Below are 16,262 nucleotides of genomic sequence, written 5' to 3' on the forward strand. Positions count from 1 at the left end.
CTAAACAGGAACTACCGCACTCGTGCACCAACGTCAAATCCGCCACATGACTGGATTATGATTGGCGCATGACCATTTTACTGTCATCATGTAAAGTAAACTGATTTGTTCATCTACTAGCACTGTGCACATGGAAATGATTATCAGTAGATAATTTAAGGATTTATAGGTAGTAGGTAGAAGGTATTAATAGCCGATACGGTGCATCTGGGTTTAGCTATTGCATTGGCGCAATTGTTACGCTTCATAATGTTCCTGTAAAGGTACTTAAAGATAATTTAAACTAAAAATGTGAGGTCAATGTAACGTTAGCAGCATTAACAACATTGTGAGCTGATTTAAAACCATCTTTGCCAGACGTGTTATTGACCCACAAATTAGAGCCCGAGTTCTGCCTGCCGAGTTTCCGAACGTCATATGGTGTGCTTTAAATGTAGGCGACTAATCCATGTACAGTCTGGACAGCATCTCACCTGCACATAGCTGTCACGTTGACTCGAATGGCTTTTTAATGTTGCCTGATCAACAACAGACAATGACCCACTTTGCTACTGATTATGAGTAAATTAATGCACCATGCAGAAAAGTCTTTTGCGTTTCTCAAACATTGTTTTGTTGTATAAAAGATTGTCCCTCGTGCCCACCCGTATCCAGCCATGCGTTTTTGTTTGAAGTGGGAGAGAAAATCCGGAATCGATGTTTTTGCAGGCGTGGGGATCAGTGGCTATGATCAGTGTCGATACCAATCCTTCGGTATTTTTAACCATATAGACGACTTTTGAAGTGTTTAAAGAGAAGACTTGTGGTATAACGCAGAAGGTTAGCTACCGGTTTGGGCAACATAACTTAACCGTGCAATATAGCTATGTCTAAAAGAGTTTATGCCTGGGAATTATCAGATTCCGAAAGTGATTCAGAATGTAACATTAATCCTAAACAGACATACACGAACGTGACTGAAAAAGATAGTAACATTTTGCGTGTCCCTGAAATTACCAAAACTGGTGCGGACCATGGGACGCTATCGAACGCAGTCGTAGTACTTGATGAAGACGAAGGAGATGCGAAAGACGTACTTAAACCTCCGAACCAAACTGAGCCAAGAACCCCGAGTCCTGGGAAAAAACGACGGAATCGTGAGGAGGTTGATGCTGATCGCGCCAAAGCAGAGGAGAGAAGGGCAGAAAGAGAAAGAGCCAAACAGGAGAGAGAGAAAAAGAAAGAGGAGAAAAGACTGGAACAGCAGAAGAGAAAAGAGGCTGCAGAACGACTCAAAAGTTACCGACCTGAAAATTATGTGAAGTGTCTAACAGTGCGAATCCATCCAGGTGAATGTCTCATCAAGGCTTAGTGGCAGTCAAGTGTTTGTATTTTGTGATGCTGCAATTATACACTCTCTCTCTCTTTCTCTCTCTCTGTCTGTGATAGTTTTACTGCAGGATGGAAGGTCGGATGTTTTGACCGAGACTCTTTCAGAACTAGAATGGAAGAGTTGTATAGAGCCTCATTCTCTGACTCATAGCATCACCTGGACACGATCCCTGCCTCAGGTAGCCACCCTGCTCTTTGCACACTCTTAGCTCTCTCAGATGATGGCAGTGTTAATGTAGGCAGAACTACATAAGGCTGCTGAGATACTCCATATAAACAACTGCTGTACACTCCTAAAGGACATTTTCATATAGGTAACATGTTGGACCACATTGTGTATTTAATTATCTTAGGAGAATTCTGAAGATGGAGAAGTTGAGGAAGAGCAGGTGCTTATGGTGATTTCTCTGTATGAGTTCATGGATGTAGTGACGTCAGTCAAACAGGTATGTTACAAATGCACACATATACTGCTAGTCTGCTACACATCTGTTGAGGAGTACGGTCACAAATATGTGATTAGAATGTTCGCAATCCGAGAGTTCCAAGATTTTCCCCATAAACTGTATAAAGAACACTGAAACTATAGATTGTTTGCGTAGAATTCTAGAAGGAACCAGGAAAATAATTCACTCTTCAACAGTTTAATAGCCTGACTGGTATACACAGCTGTGCTATGTGAGATTGAACAGCTCTGCCCATTCTCTTTTACCTTCAGCACCATACTCACACGGTCACATCCCGTATGCCTGTTATGCATCAGCAGCTAATAAGCTAGAAGCACTGTGTATCACACTAGTTTTTGGGTCCATTGATACAGTATACATTTCATTTGGAATGAGTGGAACAGGTGTTGTTAACATGTGCTTGTGGAATGGACTCAAACATGTTCTTATGAACATAGACTATATACTCATCAAAGTTACATTACACACATTTCAAAACAGATTTCTGTTTTTGTTTGACTAATTTAGATTTTGCAAGGTAACTCAAGTCGGCATGAGGAGTCCTCTCTGCTGACCGCACTGTCGGACCACCTGAAGACACATACAAGCTCGGTTGTGACCATGTTGGTGATGGGTTCTCAGCATCACAAGTAAGTGCCCATGTGTTTCGGACTGTAAGACTATTTGGAAAAGGTTTCATTTGGTTGTGTGTTTGTATGTATGCGAGTAAGTGCATGCAGTTGTGTGTATGTGTGTGAGTAAGTGTGTTCTTAGACTGTTGTGCTTCTTTTTTGTCAGACGGGGTTCATGGTATCATTCTCACGGTGACCTGCGTTCTCAGTTGGGTATGGATGATGTGGAATTAGAAGAGGTGAGACGTCATATTTTACAGCACACAAACCAGTATGGATGCACACACATATTCACATACAAAGAAACAGCAGCACAAGAGAAACTGTACAACTGAATTTGTATTTGTTTATAAGGTGTATGCCCTTAAAAAGCTATTGTCCGGTGTATTTTGTTATTCATATTTTTAAAGTTAGGGAGCAAAGTTGATCACCCATGTTGCTAACATAATTAATTCTGGACAGGTGCTAGTGTACCTGCAGCTTTATAAGAGCGTGTGTGTCCACTTTCTGTACAACTGGAAGGAAGTCGTAGACCAAGTCTGCTCCTACACAAAGGCTCTGTCCAAACGTCCCTTCAAGTGAGTGCACTCACTCACCCCCTCTTTCTCTGTCCTCATTCACTCTCACTGGAAATAATTTCACCAGTAACAAGTTGATACCAACAGTGATAACTGTATAAGATGTGTGTGTGTGTTTGTTTACTCACAGGGCCATGTCCGAGTGCACTGAGCTGGGCTTCTGCGTAGACGGCGCGTGGGCGGCCGGCGCTCGGGTGGAGCGGGATGGAAAGGGTCTGGCCGCGGTGTGGAGCCGGCAGCTTCAGCAGCTGAACCGCGTCAGCCCTGCGGTGGCTGCGGCAGTGACCTCGGCCTACCCCTCCCCCCAGCTCCTGCTGCAGGTACTACTGTCACACACACACACACACACACACCTGCCTACACTCTCACACCCACTGTGCGGACACACCAGCACATCCACCCACATCAGTGTTAACCGGTAATACTGTGTCAATACAGTAATGAGTACAAAGGTTGTCAGAATATGCATGGTAAAAAATGGATTTTTGCCTTGTCCTTTACATAAACTCTTAACTTGTGATTGGCTATGTAATATGCTCACAGTAATGGAAATCAAGAATATGTGGTCATCTAGATTATTATTAGATTATTATGTAATGCATCTTGTTATAATCTATTTCTCCAGGCGTATGAGAAGTTGGATTTGGAGAAAGAGAGGCGTGGTCTGTTAGCTGACCTAACAGTGAAAGGCATGGTGAAGGAGAGGCGCGTTGGCCCTGAGTTTTCATCTCGTATCTATCGCATCCTCACTACGGAGAATTCTCAGCTAGTGCTGGACTAATGGTCATGGTCTCTGAATTAGCACATTCGGTTTCAGAATTGCTAGTGGTTCAGAGAAGAAAATCAAGCTTCGCCTTTATAATGTGATTTGGTGACTTCAGGCTGTAGAGGCACTCAAATGCACTTCATGCCACTGGTTGTTACTACTCTATTACTCTGGGTTACTAATGTTTTTTACATTGCAGATTAGGTTCTGTTTCGTATGTATGTGAAGATAGGAAAGCATATTTCATTCAGGAACTTTCAGTGTTGTACATAAATATTTTTATTGATTTTGTAATGGAATATGTAATGTATTGAATTAAAGCATATGAAGATATTCTTTTCAAACCTGTTTATTTTCTTCATTTTCATTTAGAAAAACATGCAAAGTACAAAGTACAAAAGTTCTGTAAATGTTTGCCTAAACAAGATTAAATCACCCAAACACAAACAATTACAAGCCTGTCAAAACAAAGAGATATTTGCAGAAAGCTTTTACAAACTTGGGTGAAAACTAATTTGTCACCTACCAACAATGGTTAAAAAAAACTATTTGGCCTCAGAAGATAAATTCAAACAGCAGATTAAAAGACACTAAGATTAGAAGTGCTAGGGTGAGAGACTGATTTAAGACTTATAATAAATTTGCTGCCTCTTGACATCTTCTGACATTTTCCTGTTAAGGATGAAATGGTGAGAAAATCCTCCCTGCACGAGGCTCTTTTTGTGTATGACTTGACCAGTCGTGGCCTGTTGAAGGGATAGACATTAATGGAGGGTATAACAAGTCTGAGTTTTTTGCGTTGGGGATGCGTAGCATAATTGTAGAACACTGGTTGGCTAAAGCCTTACAAGGTGCAAATAAGTTAGATGTTCTATTTCTTCATTTTAAGGTATTGACCATTACAAAGGGTTATACAATTAACTTCAACATTTTACTCCGTGCCTATGAAGATTTTGCCACATTGATGGTGACATTGGCTCCTGAAAAGGGAAGAAATGAAGGAGGAATTGCCAGAGTGATACCTGAGTAGGCTGAGCTACCTATTCAATTAGTCCACTAATTCATTGATGAGATTAGTCTTTAGTTTCTTGCATGCATGAATGCACATATTACCTTCAGCAATAACAAAAATGTCTGGATACTCTCTCAATTACCGGAGCCCCTATAAAATATGCAGAAACCTTCACATAATGAAAAACACACACATACCCACACATTCACAATCTTTCTTCTCTCAGAGGTGTAAAATCAAAAAAACACTGAAAAAGTTAATGTGTCTTTTAGAAAATGGTTACAATCAGTCAAAGTCAGTCTGTTCAATCAGAAGCTACTTATATGTGTCCAAATGGTGGACGGATGGCAGGGAGTGGACAGAAGGCTGGGGGACATGTGCCATACATTTGAAAGGAGAGTTTGCAAGGGGGAATAAGAGGTGTATGTAGAATATGTGTCTGGGTGCTTGGGAAGTGACCAGGCCTCACGTCCACCTGCAGCGCTTTCTCTGGCAAGTCTCGGGGTCGGAGGCACAGCTGTCGGTGTCGCTGTCGGACGTGGCAGCCTCAGCTTGGGCGCCGCTGTAGTCGGGCATCATGGGGTACGAGGGTAGGCAGGAGGGACACAGCACTGGGTCCGTCGCCTCGGCCCCAGGGCCGGGGGCAGCCAGCGGGCGGCGCAGGTCCACCTTGGGGCCGGGGCTGTCGTCGTAAGAGTCCGAGCTGGAGCAGTAGTCGCTGTCGTCCAGCTGGTTGGTGTCCGAGTCGCTGTCGTCGTCGCCGCTGGAGCTGTCCAGGCTGAGCACCCAGCCCAGCTGAGTTTGCAGTAGCTTGCGCAGGCCCGGCGGCAGCGGCAGCACGCTCAGGGTGTCGGCCGAGGGTGGCATGACCTGGCGCAGGCGGGCACAGCATAGGTACTGCAGCGAGGTGGGCACCGAGCTCGAGCGGATCATCTTCATGCTGCTCTTGGCCGCCGTGGAGCAGACCATCGGGTAGAGCCGCTTGTTCTGCAGCTGACGCGCTGCCACACCTGCAGCACAGCAAAGGCAATGAGGAGATGAGTAAAGATATTTGCTCAGATAAATGATATCCCACTGCAAAATGCCAAAATAGAACTCTGGATTTCAGGGCATGGTGGGTTTATTAAATCTTAGGGTATCTATTTGTCACATTGAACCAGACAGATTGACAGATTGTAATAGACTTGCAATAAACATTGATATCATTTACACATTGAAAGGATTATTTACACGCTGACAGTCACCAATTGAAACAGAACCATAATCAATTCAAGTCAATTGTTAAAACATTTTACATAATTATTAGATAAAACCCTGGGGAGTGTGTGATTCCTTACCAATGCATCTACGGTTCTTGTAAAAAGTCAGGGTTCCATGCCAGCTGTCCAGGTGAACCCCAATGATAGAACCCTGCCCGAACCGTGGTGAGAAGCTCACCTTCGATCCCTTATGGTGCAGGAGACCTGTACACCCCACACCCCACAACACACAGTGAAAAAATGCACCCTGAAGGACCAGTGCACAGTAACAGTGAGTGAGAGTGCAACAACAAGAATTTTGTGAAAAACGAGAATCAGCTGATTTAGTTCCTGTGACTTAGTCCTTCCTTACTGATATTATTTGTTCAGGAAACATGACAGCATGAAGGCTACCAGCTATCCAAAGGCACATGAGTTCTACATGGAGTCAGCAGAACAGTAGTGTTCCTCAGCCTAGCGCTCAGGAACCTTAGCATGCTAGTGTTCCTCAGCCTAGCGCACAGGAACCTCCGCATGCTAGTATTTTGTGTCTCAACCTAGCGCACAGGAACCTCAGCATGCTAGTGTTCCTCAGCCTAGCGCACAGGAACCTCAGCATGCGCTTGGTCTCCTCTGGCCCTACCGTCTGTCTAGTACATCTCAGTCCACTCTGCTGCTGACCGTGTCTGTTCCACCATCTGTTTGCCAGTGTCCTCATTGCGTCTCTTGCCAACTACCTCTCTAAAGCCTCTCTCACCATTGCAGACAACCTGCTAATTCATCTACCTACGTAAGATGTAACTGTGGAGGGCACCTAACTCTTAGTCAATCAAGTTTTCTACGTATGTCTCCCTCTGTCCACAAATCACTCCTGGCAAACTGAATACAGTCTATGCAGGTTATAGGCTATGCAGTTTATAGGCTATACAGGTTATTGAGGGGATATAGGCTTATCTGATTTTGAGCAGATAACAGAGCAGGGACATCTAGCTAAACACTGAGCTTTGGATCCCTACAAACAGCGCAGACAGTGTGCTCATTTGGTATAAAGCCCAATAGCATCATGTCACACACACACACACATGCAGCTTCATGATGGTGAATTAAGTTATAGATTGTAAGCTGTGCATAGTTATATAAATAACACAACTGTAAATCTCCATAAGTATGAGGGTTGAGTCAGTGCTTTTGAATGCCTGATTATATAAGTTGGACAAAATCCTTCAAAAAATATGTCAACATGCTAATTCACTTGTCATTTGTAGAAGGAAATCCCTTGGAAGTTCAGATACATTTGCAACTTGATCACATTCTAACCATCAGTTCATATTGCCATCAGTAATAAATTCTATGTTTATCAGACTGTATGGAAATGAAGGACAGAGTCAGAATGGCAGGGTCTGGCTCTAATCCCTCTAATGGTCATTAACTATGCCATTTCAGTGAATATGCAACTGAGGGGTGTGAGGCCTCACCTGTGTAAGAAAGACCCCAACTGTCTCCGTCAGTGCCCAGCAGACTGCAGAAGCTGTGCCTGAACTGGTCAAGATTCACCTCCGACGTCCCGACACCAACCATCTACACCAGACACCCACAAATGTTAAAATCAAACTGTTTCAAAACTACATGAAAGAAACACCACATTTGAATAGAAAAAAGGAGAAGGAGGTAAAAGAAGGTGGCACTCGCACCATATCAGTTCCGTAGACTGGTGACGTCATCTTGATCTCCCAGAAGTGCTGTCCATCTGCAAGTTCTTTGGTTCCACGGATGGCGGCCGTTCCACAACTGTACTCCGAGTGGAAACTCACTTTCCGGTCGGAACAGCTCAGGTACGTGGAGGACGACTTACAAGTGTCATCCCACACCCAGTCACAAGCTGTACATCACACACAGACAACCACAGATGTTAGTACCATAATAGTGCCGCAGTATTTAAGTATCATCTGCATATCTACCATTATCTCCATTCCTCATTCTGAAAGAAACATGCACATGCACACACTTACTCTGATCCTCCTCTCCACACGCACAGTCAGCCAGGATGGTGACCCCAGCGGAAGGGTCACAGCTGACCTCAGTCTGGTTGGGGCATTGGCAAAATGACTCCCCTGTGACGGGCACCACAAGGGGCATCACCGTAGAAATGGGCAGCGACACTGCCTGATACTCGGACTCTGAATCCGACTCGTTAACCTACAGACAGACAAATAGAAGGCAGAGATTTGGAGAGTGTCTGATTCTGGTAGGTAGGGTGCATACATATACGGTTAGAGCTTTCAAAGACAGATCTAGGTAGACTAGCAAACAGTATGTGAACAGTATGAACATAGGGGGCATAAGTCATTTAATGGTAAAAACAGCCTGATGCACAGACACAGGCAGACATAAGCTCACCGACAAACTGGGACACAGAAAGGCAGGCAGGCAGGCAGGCAGCAAGAGAGCCACAGATGGACATACAGAGGAAGGCTCAAACATACTTCAAAACTGTGGAAACAGTGCCTCCTCTTGAGCTTCTTTCCTTTTTCACTTCTCAGAAGTTATTGCTTCTTTTACTGTCTTTCTTTGCACTTGTGGACTATGAACTATAACTCTTGCTAACTATTTTTGTGAAAGTTTCTGGAATATTCCAAAGCTGCTAAGACTGGAAAATCCTTCAAACCAACTCTGAGCACACTTATCACACCTCGGCCAGTAGTCACACGCGCCCCCTTTCCCCAAAAAGGAGGGCTGCCACCAGCTGAGGTGCAACCCAACCTGCTGCCTAACTGGACAGAGGCCAGCTGAGGTGCAACCCAACCTGCTGCCTAACTGGACAGAAATCAGCTAATCTCTGACTGGCCCCACCAACAATCTCAAACTCTGACTGGCGAGACAACCTGTCTGCCAGGAATAAGCATGTGCTTAAAATACTACAGAGAGAGAGAGAGAGAGAGAGGGAGAGAGAGGGGGGGGGGGGGGGGGGTGGGCAGAACACAGAAAAAGCTGTTCATATATGGGAATATAGAATATGAAAAACTCTCTCATTTCCATATTCCAACACCAGCCTGATTTATTCAGAATGTTGACTCACTCAATCCTGTCTTCATAAAACTTCTGCTAAATCTATCCACACGTTCACAGCTCTGGCCAAAGAGTCCATAAATGCAGTGGACATAATAAATACAGTGGATGTAATTTAATGTTTATACATGTGACATGAGACATCTGACCCCTTTTAGACATGAGACATCTGACTCCTCACCTCTGATGTCAGCATTGTCCACTTTGCTGATTGGCAGGACAGCATAATGGATGTGGCCTCAGGCGCTGTTCCACTCCAGATGCATCTCTGGGCACGGTAATCCCCAAATCAAATCAACCAAGTCAACACCTGTTTTCTAACACTGATAAACACACACACAATAAAATATTAACACAAACTCTTTGAACGACAAAATAATTTACGAGTCTCTTAGGCTGATTTTTTTAAAGGCTCTTTAAAAGAACTTTACCCTCCACGTTGGCTAGCGCCACACAGACTTAAGACATTGTCTCTGATTATATCATGAACGCATACACATACACTTGCTAGGCTCTCTCTCTCTCACACACACACACACACGCACACACACACACACGAACACTTGATACACAGGGCCACTGGTGCTGTGGTCCACTAACCTCTTTACTGATTTTAGGCCATGAGTCCACACATGGGTCCACATAACTCAGCGTCTCAACATCCATGTCATATTACATGCACACGTTTACATAGACCGTGACCCTTAGTCCTTCAGTGCCTGGCTACCGGCGCTTCTCAGAATTCTTGCGACAGCCCGGCAAGATTAGGCCATTCAAGCTGTCTTGTAACTGATACACCTGCTGCCACACACACACTCACACAAACTCTTGCTGGCAGGCCAACCTTCACAGGTGCACGGTGCACGAGTTAATTGATAGCTTATTTGTTACACTCAGAGGAACCGAAGCGTGGCCTGATTTTTAAGGTAGCCATAAACACACACACACACACACACACACACACAGGGATACAATAGATTCTGGACACCTACAATCCACTGTAGGCTACTGACAGCTGCATATATTGCTATGCCTATCCATAGAGCACTGGCAGAATCGGGTTTCATGCTATGAGGAGATACTGTAACACACATGCGGGGGAATAGCCTACCACAGAGCCATCTCTCTGACATAAACACGCAACTGATGTTGCAGATATTTGCTGACGCGCGACATAAGCTATTCTGACCGCGGGCATGCGGTCTTGGCATAAACACATTTGTCACCTGATAAATGAATTCAAAACAACTTTATTTCTAGTTGAAGACATGATCCTTTATGTTAAAAAAAAACAATCCCAAAGGCAGCATAGGGAAACTGTCTTAATGACAAAAACAATTTACCATGGAATAACGCGGAATAGCCTAATAAATTGAGTGACATTTCGTCCACAATGCCACAGACTAAATGAACAATTAATCTCTCTCTCTCACACACACACACACACACACACACACACACACACACACACACACACCACGGCACCACGGTAAGCTACCCCTTGATATTTCATTATACACTTATCCAAGTCTGAAACCTCACAAAAACATATATCAGGCTTTAGGATATTAACAATATTTTACTCTCCCAGCGTTATCGTATGAAGTTGCCTACCTGATTAAACGACCGCTTGCCTTGTCACGTTCTGTCACGCTTGTCCGATTATGATCCACTGCTGTGTGGCGTCAGATGTCCAAGACTTCGTGACCCATTTCACCTCATGGCAGACGTAAACAGTAAAGTTGTCTGCGCCCTCCCTCACCTGCACCTTATTGGATAAAGACGTCAATTGGGAGGAGCCAGACCTAAGCACCTTCCATAGGATATCGTGATGGTTAAAAACTGACAACACCTCCCTGTAAAAGAAAAAAAATATTCATGAAGAATGAAAGGCCCCAGTGCATTGAGTTAGGCCTACAATATATAATAATACAATTATAATAATACAATAATTAATATGATACAATAATGTGTCGCTTAGTACTTGGCTTGACAACTATGGGATAAATGATCAGATAGCCTATTGACACAGAGTGATCACATGTGATTCAGTTTTTCCCAAACTTTATGTTGGTACCTACTGTATTGACCTGACACACTTCTGGAGTGCTGTTAGAGATGGTGAAAATGCTGTTATTTGTGTCATTTTCTTTGTAAGAGTGAATACATTTAAATGAATGTGAAGTTATAATAAACTTTCTCAGCACTGATTTAGGCTCTTCAACTAACAGTGCCCTAAATATGTCCTGTGACATAGATGTTGTGCACTGATTTCTCTGCGTGCATATGAGGAGTCAATAAAATGTTGCTAACAATGGAGACAAAGGTAATGGTTGTGAAACCACACTTCAAAATGTCACACACAAAAATATTACTAGGCCTAGGCCCACTGTGCCTAGCATATATCACAAGTTAGCCTAGCAACCACTTGAAAGGTCATTGGCTCTCTTCTGTTGTTCTGATATAACAGGGCTTCCCTACAGCTTTAAACATGGGCACAGAAGTGTGGCATAGCCTAGTTGGAAAAGCTTGGGCAATGTCACATGACTTAAGGGTTTATCCATAGTTACAGTCATGACTTCATGTGTGACCATGAATGTAAGGCCTATGGCCAGGGATGTTATATTTTGAAATCACAGATCAAATCATTTATCATTTGAAATTAATTTTGGAAAATTGACAAAATAGGTCTACACTATTTATATTAATTAACTCACAATTTTCCCTAAACTCTTCCTTCAAGATTGTCATTGCTTAAGCACAGGTTATAAACAGAGGAACACCAATGCTGTCACCTTTTGTCTAATCCAGGTATTTCAGTAGGCTACAACGTAGGTTGGCCTATTAACGCATCTGTCATCTGCTTAGGCCTACTTTGTCAATCAGGGGACGGCGCTGCTGGCTCTGCCTTGGCTGTGCCAGAGAATGTCTAATAGACGGCCACTGGCTGTGCTTGGAGATACACTGGACACACAATGCACAAGCCACGATCCCTTTGATTGGCTTCTAATTTCCGAAAGGCGGGCGTTCCACTGTTTCTGGAGACCTGGATGGTTCTTTTTCGGAAGTGACGCATGTGAATGCGGAAGAAAACTTTGATCAGCTCCTGTCGGCATGGAAGAAAATAGCGGTATGTAACCGTCTTCCTAGTTATTTAGCCAATATATTTATATTGAAAGAATGTTGCAATTTGATTAATTGTGTAACCAACCAGTCAGTTAGTGAGCAGTGTAGCCTCCTACTAACAAAGTATGGTAGCGGTGCAGTTTGCTGTAACTTCGTCACATGATTTCCTAAACCGGATCATTTCTGCAACCGAACTATTTTCCCCCGAAAGGCGAGCTATTCAAAGCTTCACTTACAATAATTTGATTATTTCCGATCATTTTATTTACACTACATGCTTGGTTGTACCTCTCCTTCTCACTTAGATCGAACAAGCCTCTCACAGGTCCGTCGGGTCGTCCTGGTACTGTCAGGTAAAGGAGGTGTCGGGAAAAGCACCATCACTACAGAACTTGCACTGGCCTTCCGACACGCCGGTAAAAAGGTAGGCTACGACTTGGGAGATAGTCTCTCTGCAATCTGTTTTAAAACATGAAGGCCTACCTGTTCATTTCTGATGTAGCCTACTCTGTGACCAGAGAGTGTTGGCTGTCGGACTAAAGTTCACGACGAAGCACATAAACAGAAGGGATTTGTTTGTCTTAGGTGGGCATTCTGGATGTGGATCTATGTGGGCCCAGTATTCCGCGCATGCTGCGAGTGTGTCGGCCAGAGGTGCACCAGTGTGAGTCGGGCTGGGTACCCGTCTATGCAGACACCCAGCAGAGCCTCGCGCTCATGTCCATTGGCTTCCTGTTGGAACACCCAGATGAGGCTGTGGTATGGAGGGGCCCCAAGAAAACAGGTATCAGCTCTGACACTGAATGCACGCTCTGGCTTCAGAAGATGAAGAGCCTCTTACATGGAAGTTCTGGAATATCATGTCTATTCCAGACATTTCACATTTCATCATTTTTGGGGCAAAGTCATGGAATATCAGGGAATTTTGTTATAGCAGTTTAAAATGTACTGGCCAAAATACATTAATACAAATATATTTCCACACAGAATTGATATCTGGTTATTAGCTTTACGGCTTGCTTGAGTAGCTAACTGTGTTTATTCAATGCCTATTTAATCATCTCCCGCAAGTAAAAGATTATTGACCGCTATGCGGGTGCTCTGAAATCATTGGTTGGTATATTGTACTATTTTTACTACATTTGACTTAAAGTGGGAACCCTGAATGAGAGTAACAGTGCTGTGTTTCAGTTGCCAACATTCCTCACCTGACATCCTGTCGTTTCATCCAGCTCTGATAGGTCAATTTGTGAGTGATGTAGCATGGGGTGAACTGGACATCCTCTTGGTGGACACGCCGCCCGGAACATCAGATGAGCATCTGGCCGTGCTGGAGAATCTCCGCAAACACAGAGTGGACGGTGCCGTGCTGGTCACCACTCCACAGGTACAACAGCTGCGCTGAAATACTAACCACACGGTTGAAATGCATACTATCCATGACACGGCCATCAGGATGACTTGGATGAAGGTGTTTGCTTGTTCCTCTGTTGTGTGTATTGTAAAGGTAGTATCAGTCCTCTTCTCATGGTTGTGTGTGTGTGGCAGGCGGTGTCAACTGGAGATGTTCGGCGAGAGATTACCTTCTGTAAGAAGACAGGCGTACGCATCCTCGGGCTTATTGAGAACATGAGCGGCTTCGTGTGTCCACACTGCTCCGTGAGTGCTCACACACAGACACACACACACACACACACACACACACACATGACCACACATGACCTTCTCTCCCACACGTTGTCCCTCCCCTCCCACACACACACGATCCCTCTCCACTCCCCCACCACACACTCAAAACTTTACCACAGCTTACAACTTCACATGTAGATATTTAAAAAAAAACAACAACCTTGTGATTGTTTTATTTTGGAAATGCCAGTGCACATGTTGTGATAAGCACATTGCTTTGTTAGGCTAGAAAGCTTAAAGTGGTCAGATATGGGGCAGGTTAGTCCTAGAGTCAGCAGTCAGGTGATTCCATCACAGGCCTCCTGTCTGTGGAATGGAAAAGTGTCACTGTTAGATAAAGAGCCTGAACTAAATCAGTACTGAGAGAGAGTTTCTTTTAACTTCACATTCATTTAAATGTATTCGCTCTTATAACAAATAACAGCATTTTCACCATATACCTCAGAGAATTCTCTTGTCATTAGATGAGCTTTTAGATTCCTGTTTCAGTACTGTTGAGGCTGTTATGATATGCATATCTATGGCATATATTTTCAAACAGTTTTTATTGTATAGGTAAATGAACAACTATGCTAACAACCTATATTGTGAAATCCCTGACAAGCCTATGTTCACTTTGTGTGTGTGCAGGAATGCAGTAACATCTTTTCCAAAGGTGGGGGAGAGGAACTGGCCAAGTTGACAGGATCAGAGTTTCTGGGTAAGAGGCTGCTGCCCTGCTTCACTGCTAATCTTAACCACTAGATGGCAGTGCAGCCCACTAAAAAATTGTCACTCGGTTTGCCTATATTTTTTTTTATCCATTTCAAACTGACTATCTGGGAGAGTGTTGTAAACAGCAGATTCTGCTTGACATGTACGTTTCACTGACACGTTAAGCAATGAGCCTAGCTGTGCTATCAGCCATGCTAGCTGATGGACCCCCTCTCATCTAGAAACAGGCAAAGCTCAAGGTCACTCCCGCTCCACAGATCACCGATAGGCCTGCTGTGCCTGGGAGTGGGTGTGCAGCAGATGAACTGCTGTCACTCCCTCAGGCTCTCCAGACAGCAGTCAGATCTCCATTAGTGCCAGTGATGCCACGACAGACTGGTTGATCAATAGCCTATCAGTAATAAATGATGCACATGATCGGCTCTTTACTGCCACATGGCACGAATGGAGCTAAATATCAGGAGATAGCAGTGCTAGTCATTTTTGAAACTGGGCTAGCTGCATGAGTACATACTAGAGGTGTAAAGGTACATGTATTCACACTGAACTGCTTAAGCAGCAGGCCTTTTTGCTTGCGGACAATGTTTCAAATTCAAATTCCCCACACAAACATATGAAGTAGCAGGCCATATATCAGTTTAGTCAATTAACGTTTGACCCCTTTTCAAACTACTATTCCTGTTGCACATCAGCAATATTGTTAGTGAATTTTAAGTTAGCAGTACCTACAGGCTTACTGTACCGAAAATGAACCGAACCGTGGCTTCAGAACTGAGGTACACACAGAACCGTGACTGTGTACCGTTATACCCCTAGTATACAGAGGCATCCTACAAACATTGAGAGGTCATTTTAGTTATAAATGAAGTGTCAGACATTGATGTCTTATAAAAGAAGGCCTGCTATTGTTGCGTAATGGACATAGCCAGTATGTTATTCAGTTCATGGGAGAAATGAAAATCACATGCTAAACTGACCCAAAACCATTTCAACATAACCAGATTTTAGGAGGAATGAAAATGTCTTATTACTGTATCAGACTTCTAAGGACATTCATACATACAGTCAGTGCTGATATGCATTATTTTCCCCATTTACATTTGAATGTGATGTATGGAACACATGATAGCAGATTAATATTATTGTCCAAGAGCTGCTGTGAATCAGAGCTGGAATGTGTTTGTTTTAGGCTGTGTGCCACTGGACCCTCAGCTGACGCAGAGTCTTGAGGAGGGCGAAGACTTCCTGCAGGCGTTTCCTAAGAGCGCCACCTTCAGTGCCATCAACACTATTGCAAACACCCTGCAGAGCAGGCTGGAGGATGACTGACTTCTCCAACCACACATCCACTTATAGTCCCAAGTCTGCACTGTAGTTACATGCTTGCATAAATCATTTATATATTGTGTATATGTGTATTGTTACTTTGCTAAATCTTGAATTTTAAAAATAAAATGATTTTGTAACTTACTTGGGGTAGTCCCATTCCAACTGGTCAGTCTCTTCCTTGAGGGGGGTCCAAAAGACTTCAGTGGTCTGAGATACTGTGTTGCTGAGACCCAGTGTTTTGCAGGAGTTTATTAGAATAATGAAATTACCCATTTCAAACCATGCTCATTTGTTT

At 43.7% G+C, this 16,262-nt stretch overlaps 3 protein-coding genes across 4 annotated transcripts; 2 read left to right on the top strand and 1 right to left on the bottom strand.

Annotated features, from left to right (window-relative positions):
• The first annotated feature begins 89 nt into the window (after nucleotides 1-89).
• On the top strand, nucleotides 90-4,064 carry LOC121700333 (probable crossover junction endonuclease EME2). Its single transcript, XM_042083223.1, has 8 exons — nucleotides 90-1,328; nucleotides 1,429-1,550; nucleotides 1,725-1,817; nucleotides 2,346-2,467; nucleotides 2,616-2,688; nucleotides 2,912-3,027; nucleotides 3,158-3,347; nucleotides 3,653-4,064. The coding sequence occupies exons 1-8, from the start codon at nucleotides 866-868 to the stop codon at nucleotides 3,806-3,808; spliced, it is 1,335 nt and encodes a 444-aa protein (XP_041939157.1). The 5' UTR covers nucleotides 90-865; the 3' UTR covers nucleotides 3,809-4,064.
• Nucleotides 4,065-4,126: 62 nt separating this feature from the next.
• On the bottom strand, nucleotides 4,127-10,867 carry spsb3b (splA/ryanodine receptor domain and SOCS box containing 3b). Of its 2 annotated transcripts, none has more exons than XM_042083225.1 (7): nucleotides 10,724-10,867; nucleotides 9,291-9,432; nucleotides 8,053-8,239; nucleotides 7,735-7,922; nucleotides 7,519-7,621; nucleotides 6,143-6,268; nucleotides 4,127-5,815 (listed from the first exon to the last, which is right to left on the bottom strand). In XM_042083225.1, exons 2-7 carry the CDS (start codon nucleotides 9,333-9,335, stop codon nucleotides 5,271-5,273), a joined length of 1,194 nt encoding a protein of 397 aa, XP_041939159.1. In that variant the 5' UTR covers nucleotides 9,336-9,432; nucleotides 10,724-10,867; the 3' UTR covers nucleotides 4,127-5,270. The 2 variants fall into 2 exon arrangements, with proteins under 2 accessions (XP_041939159.1, XP_041939160.1); XM_042083226.1 differs by lacking the exon at nucleotides 10,724-10,867 and adding an exon at nucleotides 9,710-9,963.
• A 1,259-nt stretch (nucleotides 10,868-12,126) lies between these two features.
• nubp2 (nucleotide binding protein 2 (MinD homolog, E. coli)) lies at nucleotides 12,127-16,108 on the top strand. The gene is made up of 7 exons (XM_042083227.1): nucleotides 12,127-12,239; nucleotides 12,541-12,659; nucleotides 12,821-13,019; nucleotides 13,468-13,622; nucleotides 13,784-13,894; nucleotides 14,555-14,624; nucleotides 15,828-16,108. Exons 1-7 carry the CDS (start codon nucleotides 12,224-12,226, stop codon nucleotides 15,965-15,967), a joined length of 810 nt encoding a protein of 269 aa, XP_041939161.1. The 5' UTR covers nucleotides 12,127-12,223; the 3' UTR covers nucleotides 15,968-16,108.
• Nucleotides 16,109-16,262: the final 154 nt, after the last annotated feature.

The sequence above is a fragment of the Alosa sapidissima genome, chromosome 24, assembly GCF_018492685.1.
Source record: "Alosa sapidissima isolate fAloSap1 chromosome 24, fAloSap1.pri, whole genome shotgun sequence".
Lineage (NCBI taxonomy): Eukaryota > Metazoa > Chordata > Actinopteri > Clupeiformes > Clupeidae > Alosa > Alosa sapidissima.